The following is an 18673-nucleotide window of genomic DNA, read 5'->3' on the forward strand; positions in this document are numbered from 1 at the left end:
ATATTAATACAGAAAAAAAACATAATAAAGCAGGGACATTATGCATGGTTGTAGACGGCTGCTTGTACCTCACCGCACTTTTCTAATTCCTTCTGATACCGTTTTGTGATTATGAATTGTATATAATAATACGATAAGATATGCCTTTATTCATCCCTCAGTGGGGAAATTTGCATTGCACAGCAGCAAGAGTACAGAATCAGTTAAGCAGTACAAAAATACACAATATATTAAAAAAATAAACAATATAAACAACCCAAGAATTATATATAACTACAGTATGCAGATAATATGAAACGAGATGAAATATATGAGCAGTCTGTACACTATGAGATATTGCTAGTGTGTTAATATGAGGCATTATAGAAGTACTTCACATTGAACTTAATATATTGTATTTAGAGCCTTGATATTGCACGTGGAGGTTGATCAGATATTGCACAGTGAATGACTGATTGGTTGTTTAACCTTCAAGAATTCAGACATTTATGTATGTGGAATTGATTATTGAATAACACGCAATCAAGACAAAATGTGCAGCTCTCGTTTGAAAAGTTGGCGCCAGATCCTCTAAGGTAGAGGCACACTCATACAAGAACGGTTTCATTCGATTGTGGTGCAAAATGTCAAAAGTCAAAGTAGAATGGAGTGGGGCCTGAGTGGGCCAACAACAATTGTTGTATTCCATCGAGTTGTAACAATGGTCATGGATGCACCCAAAAAACAAATGTGGCTGTGACCTGTTTGTCATTTGTTGGAGGCTAGATTATTGAATCTCTTAGTGAGTGTGACACTATATACTTTGGATCCAACACCATCCCCTAGTCTAGTCTTTGAACACAAACTCTGCTAAGGCAACCTGAACAGGCCAGTTGCGACTTTCATTGAGTGCCAATTGGTCGTCCATCGAGGATATTGAGTCAAATGCCCATCCGTAAAACACTCAAGTTCATTTCATAAAATGAATTCAAATTAAACTCTCACTGTACACCCCTGTAATAAAAATTGTAAGAATTCCCAGGATAACTTAATCATGTAAACTTCTATTGCGTTTAAGCCATGGGTCTCAAACTCAATTTACCTGGGGGCCACTGGAGCTAGGGTCTGGGCGTGGCTGGGCTGCATCAGGTTTTCCAAAAAAAAACCCCAAAAAACGCATTTATTAAAAACAGAAAAATGAATACATTTTTCAACACAAAATAAGATCACGAATAAAGAAAATCAATCAATCAGTAATAAATAAATAAATAATAATAAAACGGCAAATAATAAAAACTTAAGAAACCACATATAGTTGGTGGGTAGACAAATTATTTTTTTCAGATTCAAATCAACAAAGCATTATTAGAGCCCTGCAGACATGACAAAACACGACTATAGTCACATTTATACACTTTTTATTTACAACATATTGCGCAACTGCAGGGTCTTGAGACACATGCTAACTCGCAAACTAGAGAGGTAGCGACCTAAACGGTAGCCTTCAAGTTATTTCCTATAAACTTAAATAGCCAAAAACTTACCACTTCCATACGGATAGGGAGGATAACTATTAACAGTTATTTAACCTTTAACATGAACATTAATCAAACGTAATAATTTTTTCTGGGTACATGATACCATACAGCATCCATATCAAACTTGTGCGGGCCGCACTAACATTAAACTTTCCTATCAAGGCGGGGGCCTCAAACTAGTGTCCTGCGTGCCACATTTGGCCCACGAGCCGTGTGTTTGAGACCCCTGGTTTAAGCCATTTCGAATAAAATAGGGAATTCTATCCGTGGTTCGAAAGATGTCCTGCAACCTGCCCCCGTGCATCAGTGTGCAGCGCTTCTGTCTCGCCAAGATTAAATCCAAAAATCTTTTACTTCTGTTCACCGTAGTAAAAGAAAATGCCATTACACAACCATTATAACGGTAACTACTGTAATTACCCAAGTGTACTTCGAAAAAAAGCTGGTGAGCGTCAAACTCATTCCAACCAGTCATATGAAAGTCACAAAATGACTCAACATCCTTTTTTTCTAAACTACAGTAAATGCATACTGAAATTATTCTTATAATTCACATTCTCATATGAGCCAACTGCATTATTTCATCATTAGTTGTGTCAAATAGATTATGTGTGTGAAGTGAAGGCCGCTACTTTCCTTTACTGACACTTCTGGCGCCATTGCATAATTGCTGTTCTTTCAAAGTTAATGTTTCATTTTCAGAATTATGACCCACTTCACATGATTGTCATGTGCATGTGTGATGAAACAAACCAAACATTCAATCCAGTTTTTTCCCTGTCCCATGGGTTGAGGATTGTGAGAATACTTCAATATCCCTGCCTTTTTTACAGAACACATACTATAATACACTGTAAATGCAGTTTTCTTGTAGTTTGCACAAAAAACATTCCATTTTAATTGGCCAGTCGGAAACCTGATTTACTGGTTATATAAAGAGCAAAGTTCATACGCACATCAATTCCACAGTAAAACATAACTGTATATTGTAGACGGTAATCTATGCTACGGCTGCAGCTATTGAATATTTTGTCATTGGGAATTGTACTAAAAATCTTTTCAATTAATCCTGTAATCAGATGAAACATATTATTGCTTGCTTAAAGAAAATAGAACATTTCGCTTAACTCATTCATTTCCAGCCATTTTTCTAAAGACAAGCCCTTTTTTAGCATTTTAGCGATTTCAAAGGACACAGAATATTGTGTTCTATAGATATATAAACATGGAACCTACCAAATAATTCGACTCTTGTCTTTCATCCGAACATAAGTTTTCGTCTACCTTTTTCCGTTCTTTAGTAATCAGCAGTAGAACATTGTTAAGTTTCAGGAAAATGTCAGTATCCAATGAAAAAAAAAGGTAGGAAAACTCCTACAACTAAACAACTAAATTAATTATTGGAGGGCTGAAAACATGGACAGAATGTTAAAATAACAAGAATGAAAAGGAAAGAGGGGCTGCACGGTGGTCGTGTGGTTAGCGCACAGACCTCACAGCTAGGAGACCTGGGTTCAATTCCACCCTCGACCATCTCTGTGTGGAGTTTGCATGTTCTCCCCGTGCATGCGTGGGTTTTCTCCAGGTACTCCGGTTTCCTCCCACATTCCAAAAACATGCTAGGTTAATTGGCGACTCCAAATTGTCCATAGGTATGAGTGTGAATGGTTGTTTGTCTATATGTGCCCTGTGATTGGCTGGCCACCAGTCCAGGGTGTACCCTGCCTCTGGCCCGAAGACAGCTGGGATAGGCTCCAGCACCCCCGCGACCCTCATGAGGAAAAAGCGGTAGAAAATGAATGAATGAATGTAATTGAATGACTGTCATCTATTTGTATGAAATAATCTGGGGCGGGTGTGCCAGATTGAGTCAACTCTGCATAGATGATGAGAATTAACAAAACAGTCCAAAAGCCTTGACAGAGAGCAAGCGACAGTTCAGTGACATCTGTAAAACATGTTTTTTACGATGTTTTCACAAAAGGAAAGACTTGGGACACGTCAATAAGCTGACAAGTTAACAAGGAATACAAACCATTCTGAGATGTGGAGTAATGCATCGCCTCAACAATCAAACATTTTGCTGACAAGTTTCCCAAAATGAATTGCATCATATAAACGAGTCATGATGCATCATTTCCTCATTTCAATGATTGACACCGACTCTCTTTATGGGCGGGTGACATTCACCTGACTGGACGCGCTGCAAGTCATATATGAAGTTGGCTATATAAGAAAAAAGCTGAGAATAAGCCCTGTATCGCTCACAGGTGATTTACCTCTCAGCCTTCAAAACACCAACACTGATACAGGTAAGCAACGACAGAACACACACACACATACACACACAAAAAAGTCTTTTTTCTTTTTTTCATAGTCTTTGTTGTGAGCCATGTTGACGAGGAGTGTGGACAACATCATGATTTTCTTTAATGGTAAAGTTGTATTTATTTTAAGTTACATTGTAATACACCAGTGCACCAGTGGATGCACGGCGGCCTCACAGCTAGGAGACTCGAGTTCAATCCCACCCTCGGCCATCTCTGTGTGGAGTTTGCATGTTCTCCTTGTGCATGCGTGGGTATTTATTCCGAAAACATGCTAGGTTAATTGGCAAAATTGTCCATATGTATGAATGTGAGTGTGAATGGTTGTTTGTCTATATGTGCCCTGTGATTGGCTGGCGACCAGTCCAGGATGTACCCCGCCTCTCGCCCCGAGACAGCTGGGATAGGCTCCAGACACCCCCCACGACCCTCGTGAGGATAAGCGGTAGAAAATGAATGAAATATTTTGTCAGCACAGTAATGGAGGACTGCGTTTACTTCGGCCCCCCACATGACTAAATACACCCCTGCTAAGCAGTAAAAAAGTAGTTTTTTAACAGACCAAGAAAAGAAACCTTATTTCCTTCCTTTTAACCCTCCATCCCTTTCCCTTCTGTCCTTCAACCACCATTTTCTCATTGCCCACTTTTCCCTTTCAAGTCCCACAAACTGCTGTACTTACAGTAAGTCTGGGTGATTGTTTTCTATCACCTGATGACTCTTTACTCGCCAGACGTGACTTGACCTTTGAAACGTAACCATGCATTTGCATTTCTACCTTGTTACCTTCCACTTTTTCTCTGACATTCCTCCTCGCCTGAAGACAGCTGGGATAGGCTCCAGCACCCCCGCAACCCTGGTGAGGATAACCAGTAGAAAATGAATGAATGGAATACACCACAGTACAATTCGATTTGTCATGTCCAAGGAGTAGGAAGAAGCAAATCTTATTTATTCCTACTCCCATCCGTTTCCTATTGATTGTAATACATTTGTTCACTTCCTATATTCTGAATGTATTCATTGCCAGTGTCAAATAGTTCCAGCATTTTTCTTTGTATTCCATTCACATCAAAACCAGCAAAGCGGAATGTTTTTCATGGCTGTACAATGGTTACAAATGGCCCCCAAACTTCAGTGCAACAATTTGAAAAGAAAAGAAAAATATGTTTAACCTAGTAAGATAGTAATCCAATTTATGGTTCAAAACCTTTTAAAACATTGTCCCTCAACGTGGCCCCATGACCTGCTTTGAAACTATGTTTTGTGGCAAAATATGACATTTTTTTTGTTTGTACTGTCGAGTCTTGCAGGAAGAATTACCATGTGTTAATATAAGGTACTTGTCTGTTATACAGGAAACATTTGATTGATTGTCAAGATTTTCTATTAAATTCTAGTGACAACGTGTTCAGTATGTGAATTACATCAAAGAGGAATTCTGGCAATCTCTTTGAGCTCTTTTCATGTGTTTCTGTGAGACAGGATGAAGCTGCTGCTTGTTGCTGCTGCTCTTCTGGCTGTCACCAGCTGTGCTAGCATCTCTCTGGAGGACCTGGAGTTCCATGCATGGAAACTCAAGTTTGGTGAGGCAGTAACTTCCATGTCCTGAACAAAAAAGTCGTTCTCTTCTGGTTATCCGAGATCGGGTCGTGGGGGCAGCAGCCTTAGCAGGGAAGCCCAGATTTTCCTCTCCCCTGAGCCACTTTGTCCAGTTTAAGTACCTCAGGGTCTTGATCACGAGTGAGGGAAGGGATGGAACGTGGGCAGGCGGATTAGTGTGGTGTTTACAGTGATGCAGACTCTTCCTCGGTCTGTTCGAGAGAAGAGGTAGCTTCGGTAAATCCGGTCAATCTACGTTCTTACCCTCATCTGTGATCGTGAGCTTTGGGTAGTGACCAACAGGACTTAACAACAAAAATCACATTGGAGGAAATCATTGCAGACTCTGAGGGAGGCATTGTAACCCCTAAGCGTAGGTCTAACAGACGTTTGAAGTCATTGACAGAAAAGCCTCGAAAAATAAACCCTATAAATCCTGAATACTATAGACCAGGGGTTCTTAACCTTTTTGACGTCGAGGCCTGATTTTTTTCAGTGCAGAGTGGGCCCATTAAATATTAACACTGTATAGATTTAATTGACCTCATTAATTTGTTTTCAGGCGGCACGGTGGTCGAGTGGTTAGTGCGCAGACCTCACAGCTAGGAGACCAGGGTTCAATTCCACCCTCGGCCATCTCTGTGTGGAGTTTGCATGTTCTCCCTGTGCATGTGTGGGTTTTCTCCGGGTACTCCGGTTTTTTCCCACATTCAAAAACAAAAACATGCTAGGTTAATTAGCGACTCCAAATTGTCCATAGGTATGAATGTGAGTGTGAATGGTTGTTTGTCTATATGTGCCCTGTGATTGGCTGGCGACCAGTCCAGAGTGTACCCCGCCTCTCGCCCCAAGACAGCTGGGATAGGCTCCAGCACCCCCCGCGACCCTCGTGAGGAAAAAGCGGTAATGAATGAATGAATGAATGAATTTGTTTTCACTAATAAATCAAATCCACACACTTTAACAAGCTAACAGGCTAAAACCTGAATAAAGTTTAATGAATAATAACATGACATGATAAAATGTGATCACCACTTTTGCTAATAATTCATGGAACAAATTAAGAAAGAAAAGGCTTAAGTCAGGCTTATCACTTAAAAAAAGACTGATATTCAGATTTGACTTTTAAAGCGTTAGATAGCGTCAGACCACTCCACACACTGGGCTCGCGGCTCTGTCTCACTTCCTCATTAACAAAGCCGCAAATGATGAAGTCAGGATTGTACTTACGTAAAAATGTAGTCTTTTGGGGGATACGAGGTGGCACCACTTTTGTCGTTTTAAAAACTTCTCCATTGCTAGGTGTAGTTGGATGTCTTCTTTTGATCTTCCATGAGCTTGTTAAACAACTGACTGACACATTAGCGCCACCATCTGGTCGGAAGCTGCCCTGTTACCGAACATCTCAAATATACAGTAGCATAGCGGCTAGCCTATCTTTGGTGCAGTTGGTAACCTACTACGCAGTCCCACAGCCCTCGCAACCCACTGGTACAAAACTTAATATTTTTGCTGATATAGTTAATCTTCAAACAGCTGAAATAATACATAAGGCTAAAAATAACCAAATAGCTAAAAATGTCATCCAATATTTCTCTACAAGAGAGGAGAAATACGATCTCAGGGAAGAACTACATTAGAAACACTTCTATGCTAGGACTACGTTAAAAAGCCATAGCATTTCAGTATGTGGAATCAAACAATGGAATGGATTGAGTAAGGACCTCAAACAATGCACAACGATGAGCCAATTCAAGAAACAATACAAGCAGTTGATGTTTGCTAAATACAAGGATGAAGAGTCTTGAACCAGTCATGATGTGCTATATATATCACTATATTGACACTTACTATGGTACCCATTATGTCATTGGATGTTCATATCATATGCATTATTAAAAAAACAAACAAACAAAAAAAAACCTTAAACTGTACTATGGAAAGCAGGAAGTGAACAAATGTAACAGTTACTGATTGTAAAAGTACCAGATGGAGGGGTAGGATTTAATAAGCTGTGCTTCTTCCTACTGCTTTTGGACATGTAGAACTGTGAACTGATTATGTGATGCATTCAATTGTAATCTGATGCATGTTCAAATGAAATTAAACCATTACCATTACCATTTTTTGCGGGCCTATAAGTTTGAGCGGTGACCCTATGGTTAAGAATCACTGGTATAGTGGAGCCTTAATCATTTTTTGGGTTGGTTTAACAATTGTGATTTTGACTGAAAATGAAACGAAAACTGTAGTCCAATGGTCAAATGAGAGTTCAGAAGGTGAATTAAGAGTAAGGGACAAGACAAAGTCCGTCCAATTTCAAGTAACTAAGTACATTTTTGCTGTAAACGGTATGTGGTGGTCAAGTCGGCCATCTCTGTGTGGAGTTTGCATGTTCTCCCCGTGCATGCGTGGGTTTTCTCCGGGTACTCCGGTTTCCTCCCACATTCCAAAAACATGCTAGGTTAATTGGCGACTCCAAATTGTCCATAGGTATGAATGTGAGTGTGAATGGTTGTTTGTCTATATGTGCCCTGTGATTGGCTGGCGACCAGTCCAGGGTGTACCCCGCCTCTTGCCCGAAGACAGCTGGGATAGGCTCCAGCACCCCCGCAACCCTCGTGAGGAAAAGCGGTAAAAAATGAATGAATGAATGAGTATTCAAGTGTAATGTTAAGGTTGTTTTGGAGTTTCTATGGTCGACTGTAGGTTTTGAAGAATATCCATGATCTTAGTGTCTACAGTCATATTTATGTTTAATCCTTGTGGTGGTTGGCAGGAAAGTCCTACAGTTCCTTATTGGAGGAGTCTCAGCGCAAGCAAATCTGGCTGAGCAATCGTCGAATGGTGCTGGTGCACAACATCATGGCCGATCAGGGCATCCGGTCCTACCGCCTTGGCATGACCTTCTTTGCTGATATGGAAAACGAGGAGTACAAGCGTCTAATTTCCCAGGGATGCCTGCTCAACTTTAACACTTCCCTCCCTCGTGGTGGCTCCACGTTCCTGCCACAGCCAGAAGGAGCTGACATACCCCAAACTGTGGATTGGAGGGATAAGGGCTACGTCACGGATATCAAGGATCAAAAGCAGTGCGGTTCCTGCTGGGCCTTCAGCACGGTATGTACCTGCAATACTGCCACCTGCTGCATCACTATCACAATGAATAGCTCAGTTGTTACATCTTGCTCCTCATTCCAGACCGGTTCTTTGGAAGGTCAAACATACAAGAAGACTGGCAAACTGGTGTCTCTAAGCGAGCAGCAGTTGGTCGACTGCTCTGGTGATTTTGGCAACATGGGCTGCATGGGAGGCCTCATGGACAATGCCTTCAGATACATCAAGAAAAACGGGGGAATAGACACAGAAGCGTCTTATCCCTACGAGGGTGTTGTAAGTCTCATCTCAGACCGATGTGTTTAACGAAAACACTACACAGTACTACGAGTATCTTCTATCGACTTGGAATTTTTTTCCGTCTCTCCTACAGGACGGATACTGTCGCTTCAATCCAGCCAATATCGGCGCCACATGCACGGGTTACGTCGATGTGAAAAAAGGAGATGAGCACGCCCTGCAGCAGGCCGTGGCCACTGTTGGACCTGTGTCTGTTGCCATTGATGCTTCACATCAATCCTTCCAGCTCTATGACTCAGGTGCCTGACATTAATTAATGTTATGAAATATAAAGACAGGAGTTTTGCAATCGATCTTTGTGTCTTTATGTGCGTCAACAGGAGTGTACGACGAACCCGACTGCAGCAGCTCCCTGCTGGACCATGGTGTGCTGGCTGTAGGTTACGGTACTGACAATGGAAAGGACTACTGGCTGGTCAAGAACAGGTACAGTATACAGCAGGGGTCTCAAACTCAATTTACCTGGGGGCCACTGGAGCTAGGGTCTGGGCAAGGCTGGGCCACATCTGTTTTCCAAAAAAAAAACAGAACTTTTTCAGTGCTTTGGTTCCGATTTTCTACAATAAAAGCTCTGATAAAACATTCCACTGTTCTCAAATATCTTAATTTTTATTTTTCTGCACAAAATAAGATGAAAAATAAATAAACAAATCAAGAATAAAGAAAATCAATCAATCAGTAATAAATAAATATAATAATAATAATAAAATGGCATGCTAACTCGCAAACTAGAGAGCTAGCGACCTAAACGGTAGCCTTCAAGTTATTTTTCCTTTAAACTTAAATAGCCAAAAACTTACCACTTCCACACGGATAGGGAGGATAACTATTAACAGTTATTTAACCTTTAACATGAACATTAATCAAACGTAATAATTTTTTCTGGGTACATGATACCATACAGCATCCATATCAAACTTGCGCGGGCCGCACTAACATTAAACTTTCATATCAAGGCGGGGGCCTCAAACTAGTGTCATGCGGGCCACATTTGGCCCGCGGGCCGCATGTTTGAGACCCCTGGTATACAGTATCCATGATGTGGTTTCCTATTTATGGGCTTTTTCGACAATATTTTTTTCACATAGTTTAGCTGTTATCATATATTTTCACGTTACTATATGTTTGTTTTGTAGCTGACTAATAACGTTGCACTGTAATAGATACGGTAAACACGATAATTCCACAATAACGGTCTGAAATGTTATCATGGCTCATTAATAATCTGTATATGGTTTTACACAACGGGCAAATTTGACATTTATTACACTCAGTATGTTTACATGCAGTAAAAGTTGCTTGTAGCTGTTTGCATTAATGTGCGTCTGTGTTCAAGTGGATGTAACTTTATCTACCATTTGAATTATCGGTCATGTGACATATGTCTACAGTTAGCTATAACGTACAGTACATATCAATGGAGTAAGCCGAACTTTGTGAAGTGACAAAGTAGCCATCCCACTGCAGCAACCTATGTGATGTGTGCAAACTGCGAGCCATTCAGGTCAAGATGGTTGTATACAATTCAATAGAGGACAACAGTTGTGCCTGGCAGGAAATCGCTTTGTGTAAGCACTTCAACTGAGACATAATTGATGGCACATCACAATGTAGCTCATAGAATTCTTTCTCAGGCACATTTGCTGCCAGGATGTGGTTGCCAGGTCTTCTGAGAGAAACAGCTGAATAGCTGTTTGAAAACAAGCCCAATAACAACAAGCGACATGGGAATTTGCAAGCATCTTTACAAAATACAAGGTCAAAATCTGGCAATGCTGGCCGAGATTCATTCATTCAATTTGTTTATACATGACCCTTGTGAGCTGTTATTCATTCATTCATTCATTCATTTTCAACCGCTTATCCTCACAAGGGTCCCAGCTGTCTTCGGGCCAGAGGCGGGGTACACCCTGGACTAGTGGCCAGCCAATCACAGGGCACATATAGACAAACAACCATTCACACTCACATTCATACCTATGGACAATTTGGAGTCAGCATGTTTTTGGAATGTGGGAGGAAACGGGAGTACCCGGAGAAAACCCACGCATGCACGGGGAGAACATGCAAACTCCACACAGAGATGGCCGAGGGTGGAATTGAACCCAGGTCTCCTAGCTGTGAGGTCTATGCGCTAACCACATGACCACCGTGCAGCCGTGAGCTGTTATGTATATGTTAAATGTTTATAGGAGATAGATATGTCGACTTATAACTGGGACTAGGTCATTTAAAAGCAGGCTGACAAAGTGCGAGCACCCCTGACATATTATAAATAATGATGTGTTTTCTAGCTGGGGTGTCCAGTGGGGCCACAAGGGTTATATCATGATGAGCAGGAACAAACGCAACCAGTGTGGAATCGCTACTGCAGCCAGCTACCCCTTAGTGTGAACAGGTATGGAAGAAACACAGTTGGTAAACTCCTTTCACTCCTCATTGGTTGCACTTTTTCATTAACTATTATTTCTTTGTTTGCTGAATTTGCAGGACCAGAATCGGGTGACAAATCATCAAGATTTGAAGTTGCATTGTTGTAGTTCAGATTTATTTTCTTAAGTAAGATTGTAAGAGCATGTAATGAAATAAATGAACAAAAAAATAAACTGGTATTAGGTCTATGGTGCATAAATATCATCTATTAGAATATAGAATGATTCTATCAAAAATAGCTGTAATTGGCCAGTTGTAATCCTGTAAATTGTCTCAAAGGTGAAAATAATAAAATAGTTCATATTTGTGACTAAAGTAGCCACCACATTTCATTATATAAATACATAGACCAGGGGTCTCAAACTCAATTTACCTGGGGGCCACTGGAGCTAGGGTCTGGGCAAGGCTGGGCCGAATCAGGTTTAAAAAAAAAACAAAAAAAAAACAAACGCATTTATCATGAACAGAAAAGTATCCAAACTTTTTCAGTGCTTTGGTTCAGATTTTCTACAAGAAAAGCTCTGATAAAACATTCCACTGTTCTCAAATATCTTAATTTTTATTTTTCTGCATGAAATAAGATGAAAAATAAATAAACAAATCAAGAATAAAGAAAATCAATCCATCAGTAATAAATATAATAATAATAATAATAATAATAATAATAATAATAATAATAATAATAATAATAATAATAATAATAATAATAATAATAATAATAATAATAATAATAATAATAATAATAATAATAATAATAATAATAATAATAATAAAACGGCAAATAATAAAAACTTAAGAAACCACATAAAGTTGGTGGGTAGACAAATTTTTTCAGATTAAAATTAAGAAAGCATTATTAGAGCCCTGTAGACATGACAAAACACGACTATAGTCACATTTATACTTTTTTTATTTACAACATATTGCGCAACTGCAGGGTCTTGAGACACATGCTAACTCGCAAACTAGAGAGCTAGCGACCTAAATGGTAGCCTTCAAGTTATTTCCTTTAAACTTAAATAGCCAAAAACGTACCACTTCCACACAGATAGGGAGGATAACTATTAAGAGTTATTTAACCTTTAACATGAACATTAATCAAACATAATAAGTTTTTCTGGGTACATGATACCATACAGCATCCATATCAAACTTGCGCGGGCTGCACTAACATTAAACTTTCATATCAAGGCGGGGGCCTCAAACTAGTGTCCTGCGGGCCACATTTGGCCCGCGGGCCGCGTGTTTGAGACCACTGACATAGACTAAAAACAATCCACAAAGTCAAAACCCACAGCACTGTCGCATGTTGAATAAAGTCATTTTTAAAACCCTTGCACAATAAAAAATAAACACAGAGCGACTCAGAATAGGACTGGAAATAGTACACAAAGAACAGCTGCAATAAGTCTTATTTTTTTCATAGTTTGGTTGGTCCTGCGACTTATGTATATATTGCTTTTATTTCACTTTGACCACAAGAGGGCGCCGTAAGCTTGTGTGCAAGTATCTTCTACTCCAGGGGTGGGCAAACTTTTTGACTCGCGGGCCGCATTGATTTAACAAAATTGACAGGGGGCCAGACTATATATATTTTAAACATATAATTCTAACAGTCCACCTGGAATGATTGTATCTGTAAGTGTCATGCAACCTGCTATGTATATGTGCTTGTGTCCTTTTTTCAGGAGCACTTTGTAAACAGCAGATCACATCAAATAAACAAATCGATTAAAAAAAAATAATTACCTAAACCATCAGAGGTTGGCTAAAGCCATGATGTCAGGTCGTATGTTAAGTTTGGAAAGAACGTGCGGGCCATATTTAAACACTTGGCGGGCCGGATGTGGCCCCCGGGCCGTAGTTTGCCCACCCCTGTTCTACTCCTATCATTGAAACTTTGGCATCGTTTAACAAGAAAATACAACATTCTTACTACATTTATAGGTCAGAAAAGTTTAAATGCATAATAGGTCCCCTTTAAGTTTTCAAAAAACAACATGCCTTTATTTATAAACCACTCTTTATCATGCCAAATACAGCCCTGGAAAATAAAGGAATATGATACGTATATTTTAAAGTATTAATGAAGACTGAGCAGCTGCCCTGCACTGGTACTAAATTAGACTCATATATATTAATAATGCCATTAAATGTGTATCAAGTGATCTCATTGCTGCTTTTTTTGTTTTTATGAGAAATCCAACTAAACAGCATCCCTAAAAGTGTCATTATTCTGACTGTACACGGTGCGCTGCATCACTCATCTGTGCTCTATAAAGTCTCCACAAATAAAACTGCAAAAGCTTGAAAAGGATCCAGCTCATTTGTCACGGGCAATCAAACTTAAGTGTCTTTGATTTTACTGCATGGCCATCAAACTAGAGTGCACATCAGCCCATGCTGAGAACAGTACTAACACATGATGTTGTACTTCTCAAAGGCTGAGAGGAGAGACGATAATTACTTCTGCCAAGGAGATGAAATGCAATTGCACTTCACAATTACACAAAAACTACTTTACCAATTTTAATTTTGCAAAAGGGTATGTCGGAAGTCAAGAACCCATCAAATCAGACGCAGATTTGGGATTAATTTTTCACTTAATTAATTAATGTTAAGAAATGAATGCTTCACCTCAAATAAATGACTCCTTTTTCCCCATCAGAAAACCAAACAAAAAATGGAGGATGACTAAGTGACAGTAAAACTATAACAACAAATAATAAAAAAGAAAAAAATATTTTACAAAATATGCAACGGCACAAATAAAGGTCTCTTCCGGGCCAAATGCCACGTTTCATGTAACTCACCATTTAGTATAATAATTTATAGCGGGAATAATGTATTACATTTTAATGTAAAAAAAACAACATGATTAAATATTAGTGTTAAAATGCACATGTAAAATCAGTACATGTTTGTCACACTTAAATATTTCAGATCATCAAGCAAATTTGAATATTAGTCAACGACAACACAACTAGACATAAAATGCAGTTTTAGGATTAAACTTTTTATTATTAAGGGATAAAAAAAAAAATTCAAACCTACATGGCCCTGTGTGAAAAAGTGATTGGCCTCTCTGTTAAAACATAATTGAAAAATCATCTTTGTGGGAAAGGTTATACAGCCATTTATAAAGCTTTCGGACTCCAGCAAACCACAGTGAGAGCCATCATTCACACATTGCGAAAGCATGGAAGAGTGGTGCGGCTGTTTTGCTGCTTCAGGAAGTGGAAAACTTGCTTTAATAAATGGAACCATGAATTCTACTGTCTACCAAAAAATCCTGAAGGAGAATGTCCGGCCTCAAGCTGAAACCAACTTGGGTCCCATAACAGCAAGTCCACCTCTGAATAGCTGAAGAAAAACCAAATGAAGACTTTGGAGTGGCCTAGTCCTGAGAGTTCTGAGATGAATCCTATTGAGAAGCTGTGACATCACCTTAAAAAGAACCCCCCCGTGGCTGAATGACAACAATAAAATAAAAATAAAATAAAAAAATACAATTATTCAAAAAATATATTAAATTATATTAGGAAAGCAGGAAGTGAACAAATATATTAGATACTGATTGTAAAAGTACCAGATGGAGGTGTAGGATTTAATAAGCTTTGCTCCTTCCTACTCCTTTTGGACATGTGGAACTGTGAACTGATTATGGGATGCACTCAATTGTAATTTGATGCAAGTTCAAATGAAATTAAACCATTACCATTACCATTCTGCAAAGATGAGTGGGCCAAAATTCCTCCCAAGCGCTGTAAGAAACTCCCTGCAAGTTATCACACTTGATTGCAGTTGTTGCCACTGAGGGTGGCCCAACCAGTTATCAGCTTTAAAGGGGTAATCACTTTTTCACACGGGCCCATGTAGGTTTGGATTTTGTTTTATCCCTTAATGATACAATGTTTTTTCTCAAAACTGCATTTAGTGTTCGGTTGTGTCATCAGTAACTAATATTTACATTTGTGTGATGACATTAAACATGCAAAAAAAAAACTATAAATCAGGGAGGAGGCAAACACTTGTCCCCAACCACTGTATATAGGCCCCTTCTCTCACAAATGGCAAATAAACCAGGCTACTATATGAGCAAATACATTAACAACTGCTTGGTAATTGTGTGACCCGTCCATACATAATGGATTTATCTTATTGACCAAGTTTGGTCCTTTTGCAGGAGCTACGCTGATCCCAATTAGGATTATTTGGCCTTGGCGAATATCCATGCTCTCTTAAGCTTCACTGTCATTTTCTCATTTTCTTCGCCCCATGAGGTGTCTGACATCATTTATAATCACACACAATAATGTAATTACTGAAATCACCTCAAGTGCACATCACATCAAATGTCACATTTAGGTATGCTGCTGATATGATTGGAATGGAAAGTAGAGCGCCACAGAGGCAGAAGAAAAGGAATTTCAGCAACTTGTTTGCCAAAATGGGACTTTGACACCTCAGCGTGTCATCCCTGCCTCCCTTTGCAAACATAACAGACCCAGTTAAGGTAGTTTAAAGAGAGATTGAACGTGGTTTGTCATCATCAGCGTATGTGACAGCATTCAAGCAGCCAATTAGACATGAAGATCCGTGATCGTTATCAGCGGCGTCATGTTTATTCTGCGGACTAGTCTCTACATGAGGACAGAAAAGTGGGTGCCCACCAGGTGATGCCAAAGAATTGGTCTCGCTAAATCCCTATCCTCGAACATCACAAGCCAACATGCTCTCCCAAAAGCTCATTTAGTGCAAATCAATTTCAATCAGTCTGAACCTTCTAAAAAGGAAGCCAATTAGGTCGTTAGATGCCACTCCTTGATTTCCAGCATGGCCGTGGATCGGCATGTGGAACTTCCAATTGGTACCCTGCAGAGAGGGACTTGTGTAAACAACATTCCCCTTCATTGGAGGACGAGCAGCATAGAAAATGAAAAATAAATGGCACTGCAATGCAGCATGTGTACACCAGATGGAGCCCACAGGGAGGCTGATATCATTACAGCACCCCAATGAATATATTGCTCAGATACAGTTCATTATGGGAACACTTTAAAATAATTATTTCTGTTTCAGTTGAAGCACATGTTTGTATAATTATCAGGTATACCTTTTGAGTGTTAAGTTGATGTGTGATGAGTTTAGTGTTCAAAGTAAGATAACACCGGGAGTAAGACTGTTATGTTGTTATCCTGTTATATACTGTATAATGACCTCTTGCGTTTTCCAATGGACTGGCAAGCTTGTTGTGAGTGCCAAAGATTAGAAGATTGAAAGGGAAAAGTGGGCAATGAGAAAATGGTGGTTGAAGGACAGAAGAGAAAGGGATGGATGGTAACGGGAAATAAGGTTTCTTTCCTTGGTCTGTTAAAAAAACTACTTTTTTTTACTGCTTAGCAGGGGCGTATTTATTCATGTGGGGGGCTGAAGTAAACGCAGAACTCCACATCTGTGTACTCATTCATTCATTCCTTTTCTACCGCTTTTTCCTCACGAGGGTCGCGGGGGTGCTGGAGCCTATCCCAGCTGTCTTCGGGCGAGAGGCGGGGTACACTCTGGACTGGTCCCCAGCCAATCACAGGGCACATACTATAGACAAACAACCATTCACACTCACAGTCATACCTATGGACAATTTGGAGTCGCCAATTAACCTAGCATGATTTTGGAATGTGGGAGGAAACCGGAGTACCTGGAGAAAATGCACGGGGGAGTACATGCAAACTCCACACAGAGATGGCCAAGGGTGGAATTGAACACTGGTCTCCTAGCTGTGAGGTCTGCGCACTAACCACTCCATCGCCGTGCAGCCCATCCCTAATATCATCTAGTCATCAATTAACTTAGCATGTTTTTGGAATGTGGGAGGAAACCGGAGTACCCGAAGAAAACCCACGCATGCACAGGGAGAACATGCAAACTCCACACAGAGTTGGCCGAGGGTGGAATTGAACCCTAGTCTCCTAGCTGTGAGGTCTGCGCACTAACCACTCGACCACCAACTCATAATTCATATTTGATAATTGACATTTTATTAATCTAATATAAATGATATTAATAATAGCAATGATAATAATATTATGTACTACCACAAATACATTTCAATTCCATTACATCAGTGCTTCCTCGTCAGTGACTTTGCACTTAGTGCAGTGTAACATGACATCCACTAGGTGTCAGCACTACACTGCTAATAAGCATCCCAGCATCCTGGCCTGGTTTCCATCACTGAAAGTGTTTCTTCAAAGTCATACATATTACTTTGATTATTAAGCCTCACCGGAGTACACTCGCTTGGATGACAAATACAACAAACAAACACACAAAAAAAGCAATGCTGCTTTATTGTTACAAACCAGCAAGGCCAAGCGCGCCATTGTTAAGAAGACATACATCAACACAATGCAAGAGAGCGTCACACACTATTTGAGCAGAATGGCTTGGAGGAAGTGTCACTCATCACAGTGAACAACCAGGCATTGTATTTCCACACCATTTTCTCTGTTCCACAATATGCTTTTTGATGAGTATTTGTGTAGCCCCCAGAGGTATACTTTTTTTTCCAAATCAAGGCAATTCAATAGGCCAAATGTGGTCAGTTTAAAACTTGGGAAACGACTAAGATCCGTTCTTGTCATATGTAATATCCTAAAGTCTTTTAATTTGCTTAATCACCCATGAAAGCAGACATTGCATCAGACTAGTGTTTGTCTCACCTGGTCAATGAAGTGATGAAACCTCCTGGGATGAGAAGCAAAATGTTTTCCAGTCCAGCTACCATCGATTCAATGCCCTGAGAATACAATGAGCTGGATGAGAACAACATTCGTAGATGTATTATCTTTGTGTTTAATTCACATAATCAGCTTTGACTTTAGAAAGCAATGATGGAGATTTATGCCTCTTTTGTGATATGTTGCGGACCAAAAAGTATTGATAATATATTGTTAAAATTAATTATAGGAGACCAGGGTTCAATTCCACCCTCGGCCATCTCTGTGTGGAGTTTGCATGTTCTCCCCGTGCATGCGTAGGTTTTCTCCGGGTACTCTGGTTGCCTCCCACATTCCAAAAACATGCGGACTCCAAATTGTCCATAGGTATGAATGTGAGTGTGAATGGTTGTTTGTCTATATGTGCCCTGTGATTGGCTGGTGACCAGTCCAGCTGGGATAGGTCAGCACCCCCGCGACTCTCGTGAGGATAAGCGGTAGAAAATGAATGAATGATTTGGGGCCTGACTGATCACTGTCAATTACGGTGTATAATCCGTACGAGCTACAATTTTGAGGAAAAACTACATTTGTACATACTGTGTATAAGCCATACCTGTCCACGTTATAAAATGGCATATTGTGGCGTGCAACAGTC

The 18673-nt window shown here is 39.9% G+C and overlaps 1 protein-coding gene across 2 annotated transcripts; it reads left to right on the forward strand.

Annotated features, from left to right (window-relative positions):
• Positions 1-3739: 3739 nt before the first annotated feature.
• Positions 3740-11473, forward strand: ctsl.1 (cathepsin L.1). 2 transcript variants are annotated; one of them, XM_058090243.1, is made up of 8 exons: positions 3740-3829; positions 5330-5430; positions 8226-8566; positions 8648-8839; positions 8937-9102; positions 9184-9289; positions 11158-11261; positions 11354-11473. In XM_058090243.1, exons 2-7 carry the CDS (start codon positions 5331-5333, stop codon positions 11255-11257), a joined length of 1005 nt encoding a protein of 334 aa, XP_057946226.1. In that variant the 5' UTR covers positions 3740-3829; position 5330; the 3' UTR covers positions 11258-11261; positions 11354-11473. The 2 variants fall into 2 exon arrangements, with proteins under 2 accessions (XP_057946226.1, XP_057946227.1); XM_058090244.1 differs by lacking the exons at positions 3740-3829; positions 5330-5430 and adding an exon at positions 6886-6937.
• The last annotated feature ends 7200 nt before the right edge of the window (positions 11474-18673 follow it).

Source organism: Doryrhamphus excisus, chromosome 13, assembly GCF_030265055.1.
Source record: "Doryrhamphus excisus isolate RoL2022-K1 chromosome 13, RoL_Dexc_1.0, whole genome shotgun sequence".
In the NCBI taxonomy this organism is placed as follows: Eukaryota; Metazoa; Chordata; class Actinopteri; order Syngnathiformes; family Syngnathidae; genus Doryrhamphus; species Doryrhamphus excisus.